This window comes from Orycteropus afer, unplaced genomic scaffold (genome assembly GCF_000298275.1).
Source record: "Orycteropus afer afer isolate SDZICR_OR568_19922 unplaced genomic scaffold, OryAfe1.0 scaffold00043, whole genome shotgun sequence".
Classification (NCBI taxonomy): domain Eukaryota; kingdom Metazoa; phylum Chordata; class Mammalia; order Tubulidentata; family Orycteropodidae; genus Orycteropus; species Orycteropus afer.
The window spans coordinates 3,797,073-3,802,781 of record NW_006921630.1 but is presented as its reverse complement, the minus strand read 5'-3'; the positions used below and the strand labels follow the sequence as shown (position 1 = coordinate 3,802,781).

At 35.9% G+C, this 5,709-nt stretch overlaps 1 protein-coding gene across 1 annotated transcript in view; it reads right to left on the bottom strand.

Moving 5' to 3' along the window:
* RASAL2 (RAS protein activator like 2) overlaps window positions 1–5,709 on the bottom strand; it is a 559,503-nt gene that overhangs the window by 100,045 nt on the left and 453,749 nt on the right. The window contains exon 5 of the mRNA XM_007937610.2: window positions 2,703–2,812. Coding sequence (XP_007935801.1) covers window positions 2,703–2,812 — 110 coding nt within the window. The remainder of the gene's footprint in view (window positions 1–2,702; window positions 2,813–5,709) is intronic.

Below are 5,709 nucleotides of genomic sequence, written 5' to 3'. Positions count from 1 at the left end.
ACAAAGTATATGTGAACTGCTGTATGAAAAGTGAATTTACTCTGTAAATCTTCACCCAAATCCTAATAAAAAAAAAAAAAAAAGAAAAAAGAATAGAAATGTTTTGCTACTTAGACACTATATACTATTTTGGAAGAAATGGCCTGACTTCAGCAATTAATGCATATGACCCAAGAAAACCAGGGATCTCTGGCAAATGTTTGGTCATACCTGTAAGGGTACCAATTCAATGACCTCAGCTGATTAATATCTTGTATTTCTGTTCTATTTATTGTGTCTTCAGATCATCTGAAGGTGACAGTCTTTTTTTATAGTGTTATAATCCATTCATACTATAGAAAGTACATCCCTACATAAGAAGAATATAGTTTCTGAAAAATTTCTGTTGAGGAAAGCTCTGTAAGTCAAATGGATTTAAAAAGTAATATATATAATATATATGTCTAATATTTGGGGTTTACCAGTACCTTTTCATTATGCTGTTTTTCAGACAGAAAGATACCGTTATTGATTACAATAAACAGCATGGAAGGCACAATAAAATGACTTTAAGTCACTGGAAAGGTTAAACATGCACTAAATATATAATAGCAATATAAGAGATTCTAGTAGAGTATGATCTATTGGTAATTCAATTCAAGAATTACCATGGACTATCTAAAGCAAACTGGAATAGGGGAGAGCACTTTGTTTGAAATAAAGGAGGTGATAGATAAAGTTAAAAAGTAAAATACACCTATAACAATTATCTCCTTGTCAACTTTCCAAATGACACTACAGAGTTTAAGAAACTAGCTACTGACTTGGAAATGTTTTACTTGATGCATAACATTCACTGTTTTTCAAAACCAACATTCTATTTTATTGAGACTTATTTATAAAATGCTTTGAATCCCTGGTATCAAAAAAAATTACAGACTAATAGGAAACTAAGCCAAAACTATGAGAAGAAAATTAGTTCTTTATGATTACCTTAAAACAAAGAGGTGTAAATCACACAATTAACAACTTCAATTACACTGTTCTTTGGATAGATTTGCAAATTTCACAGAGCTCCTCTAATGTGGTTCAGTGACAAGAGCTGACAAAGTAGTAGTCCCTCATGAACTCAGCATGTGTGAAGGCACTAGTTTCTTCATCTATAAAACAAAGCCAGTAATTCTCTGCCTGGAAAATCTATAATTTTTATTTCTGCATGCTAGGCAGGTCTGGTAGCATAGTGCCTAAGGCACTTGACTGCTAACCAGAAGGCTGGCGGTTCAAACCCACCAGCCACTCCTCGGAAGGAAGGTTGGGCAATCCTACTTCTGTAGTGATACTGCCTCGGAAACCCTAGGAGGGGTCGCTATGAGTCAGGGTGACTCGACAGCAAATAACAACGACAATGAAGGCAGGTAACTAAAATCATCACAACTAACATCAGTTCCTTAAAAAACAAACAAAAAAAAAACCCAAGTATGATTAAGTTAAATTTATATTAAATACAAGTGTCAGGCGTGAGTTCCAATTGCAACTCTACTACTTATTAGCCATGTGACCACGGTCAAGTTTCTCAATCTCTCTAAGCCTCAATTCCTCATCTGTAAAAAAAGGATAATAATAGTATCTAGAATTGTTGTATTACACTTAGAATGCCTGGCATATATTAAAACAACCCTGATCTCACAGATCCAGTCCAGACCCAGGTTTATCAGCCTTCCAACCTTAACAGGGTTTTTTCCCATAACACTACTGGAAATTAAAAAAAAAAAAAAAATTGCCTGGTATACACACAAAAAATTGCCTGGCACTCAATAAATGTTGGAGGTGGTGATGATGTAAGACGCAAAAAGTAACATTTGCTAAATTTGAACATTCAAGACACGGAAGTATGAAAAATGTACCCTAGCACACATACAACAATTTTAGAAAATTATTATCCCTAGCAAAATATTCATTTGAGGTTTGTTCAGTCTGGTAGTCTTAATTATTAAAATGGAGGCTTCCTTTTCATTACATGTCTTCTAGATATGACTTCAAGCCAAGATCCATTCTATATGCTGAACACACCGAACAATGTAACTGTGAAGAGCACAGGCTCTGGAGCTACATTGTCCAAGTCAAAATCTCATTTTTGCTATTTATTAGCTGCACAACCTCAGGTGAGACTATTTAACCTCTCTGTGCCTCAGTTTCTTCATTTTTATAATGGGGATAATAGTACTTACAGGGATATTATAAAAATTAAACAAGATAACATGTATAAAACATCTGGTACAGTGGTCAAAAAATGTTAGTTATCACCATCACCATCATCTTTATCACCATCACTTTAGAGTCACTCTACAGAAAAAAAGATACAATTCTGACCATTAAAACTTGAATCCATAAAGACAGCACAATTGATTCTGAAATTAGACCTTATGATCCACAAACTCTCCAATATTATGAGATTCCCAAAATGGCTGGGTATTTAAGCTAATGTCTTGCACCTTGGGTTAAAATATGCAAGACAAAGAGGTAAATTTTCTATTGAATCTGGTTGGGCTATCTACTTCTGTAGTGATACTGCCTCGGAAACCCAAGGAGGGGTCACTATGAGTAGGGTCTGACTCGATGGCACATAACAACAACAACAACAAAGTTAAGAGAAGGCCATACCATGTCTTGTCATAACCCATTCTCAAACTGTTTTCTCTGTTTTCAGTAAGGTAACTTCCTACCTGTCATCTGTATTGCGAAGGGAAGGAAGCCGAAAGCTTGTGTTCCTGTCAAGTTTTGATTGGCTTTTGGTCCTCTTGATGGAGCCTTTCAGGCGCTTGCTGAAGAACCCCTAGAATGAAAAGGTAGAAGGTGGTGGGAGAGAGAATCAAAAGGGAGCCTTGCTGTCTGTCTTCTGCAAAAGATGTTTAGATTTTTATACTGAAGCCCAGAAAAAGAATCTAGTATTTTAATTTTTAATTCTGTAAATTAATACTTGTTTGCAATTTCATTAGAAATAACATCTACTGATTTCCTGAAATTGAGGGAAAAGAGACAAAGAGAATAACAGGTATAATGGCTTTGCTGGGAGCAGGTGCTTGGTGCACCGGAGGAACAGAAAGACGACACTGATGATGAGAACAGAAGCTTTACTCTAAGACTGCACAAAAAAAAGCTAACTAAGCAGTACAAGGCAGCTTGTCAGTGGTCTCAAACGTGTTTAACTCTGATCTACATCACCCTGGATGTGGTGTCTGTAAATTTAAGTTTTAAATGTAGCTCAACCATTTTACAATGAAAACAGAAGCATTTATGAAATCATTGAAGTAGACTTCAGAAGAACAAAGTATGACATCACTGCTTTACAGTCTTGGCCCCTTCTTGCCTTCCACACTCGTGCCAAACTTCCTGAATATCTTCCTAGTCTCTGCACTGGCACTCAGTAAAGGTTTACTGAATAAAAAACTAAATGCAAGAATGAAATATGATTGTCACTGTTTTTAAGAAACTTACAATTTTACTGGCAGATGAAAGGACACCATATAAGTATATGTAAGTGTACTGAAAAAAACGTTCTAATTCAAAGAAGAATATTTTGAAGTGTGGAAAATGACTCTTTCTAAACCCTGCGATGAGTATCATGGTATAAGAAGTTGTGTACAATAAGCATAAATTTCCATAAGAAAGAAACAGAAATGGGGGAGAATACCAGCACATCAAATCTTTTATATTCCTTTGTTGATGTTATGTGTCATCAAGTCACTTTTGACTCATAGACACCCTATGTACAACAGAATGAAACACTGCCTCATCCTGCCCTATGCTCAGAACCACTGCAATGCTTGAGCCCATCGTTGCTATATTCCTTTGTTGTTGTTGTTGTTATGCCATGTCGAGTCAGACCTGACTCATAGCGACCCCTCCTTGGGTTTCCGAGGCAGTATCACTATGGAAGTAGATTGCCCCATCTTCCTTCCGAGGAGTGGCTGGTGGGTCTAAACCGCCAACCTTCTGGTTAGCAGTCAAGTGCCTTAGGCACTATGCTACCAGAGCTACCATAAAAGCCCAGTGTTTTGGGGGTAATGACCATATCAATCAGTTTAACCTAGGAGCTCTGGTAGCATAGTGCCTAAGGCACTTGACTGCTAACCAGGAGGCTGGCAGTTCAAACCCATCAGCCATTCCTTGGAAGGAAGATTGAGCAATCTACTTCCGTAGTGATACTGCCTCGGAAACCCAAGGAGGGGTCGCTATGAGTCGGGTCCAACGCGACTCATAACAACAACAACAACTATATGGTCTAGAATTTTCTATAGGGATGGAAACATTTTGTAGCTACACTATCCAATACAGCAGCCACCAGACACACGTGCTTTCTTGAGCACTTGAAATATGGCAAGTGTAACTGATAAACTAAATTTTATTTGGTTTAAACTTAAATAGCCACATGGCTACCTTCTTAGACACCATAAGTCTAGCCAATTTTTCTTCTTTTTTTTTTTTTTAATTTGAGTTAATCTGAACTAGAAATGAAGGGCGATTTTTTATTTTCTTTTGTCTGAAGATCCAGTCTGTCCCAGAGGGATGCCTTTAAAAAGGGTTACTTTTGATATTCCAGTATTTTACCTTGGGGGCCTGAGTCATAATTCCAAACTCTATCCTCAGCATACTATAAACTATAAACCACTGATTTATAGTAATCAGTAGAAGATCACTTTACTTAAAAACAAATTCTCAAAAGTAGATTAAGAGATGAAGAGTAGGAAAATGAGAGATCACTTTCATTGAACCTTGAACAATTACATCTTTGTTTTTAACACTTTAAAAAAGTAGTATTTATTAGTTATATTACTTGGATAACTGCGGGATTTTGTTTCATGCCAAGATATATAGTAATACAGCCAAATGAAAAGTATCTGAAAAGGGGAGGAGTGTGGGCTTTTATACAAATTGGCTATACATCTTTTATGTAAATTTCATCTCAATGAAATCAATCTTTTGTGCAAAAACCTGATCTTGGTGTTACAAAGAAATAAATGGGAGGGGGAAAACAACTATGATTAGACAATTAGAAAGGTAATTGTTCTCAATGCCTGGGATATACAGTCACAAAATAAAAGTTATCATACTTCTTTGAATCTAAGACACCACTGATTTTAAGTCACACTACTATATTATGTACACTAAGAAAAAAGCTACCAATTAAACTACAACAATCTTTATTACTAAGAATTTTACTTTTGTATTAACAAGGTTTTTGAAAGACTTAAACAGGTTTTTATCATAAAAAACATACACATATATATTCACGTATCTAAGAATATATGCAAATAAATTGGTTAAAGTATTTCTAATACATTTTCATTCTTCTCAACTACTTTTTGACACAATGTAGTAATTGTTATATGTTTCCACACAGTATCATCCTGTGTTCTTTTAAGAATGCTGATGATAAACAGCATTTCTTAAACGAGCAATTTATAGAGATGTTAAAAGTGAAAAATGCACATTCTAAAATTTATGAATATTGTATTACGATGCTGATGATGCTGATGATGATGATTTGGGTGAAGATTTACAGAGCAAATTCACTTTCCATACAGCAGTTCCCATATACTTTGTCTCATGTCATTGACCACAGTTTACCATAATGCAACAGCTCCCCTCCCACTTCCTCCCCATAGTTACCTCTTCCCAGTGTCCATCCCTCCATACACTCTTGCCCCCTGAGCAGTCTCCCTGTGCATA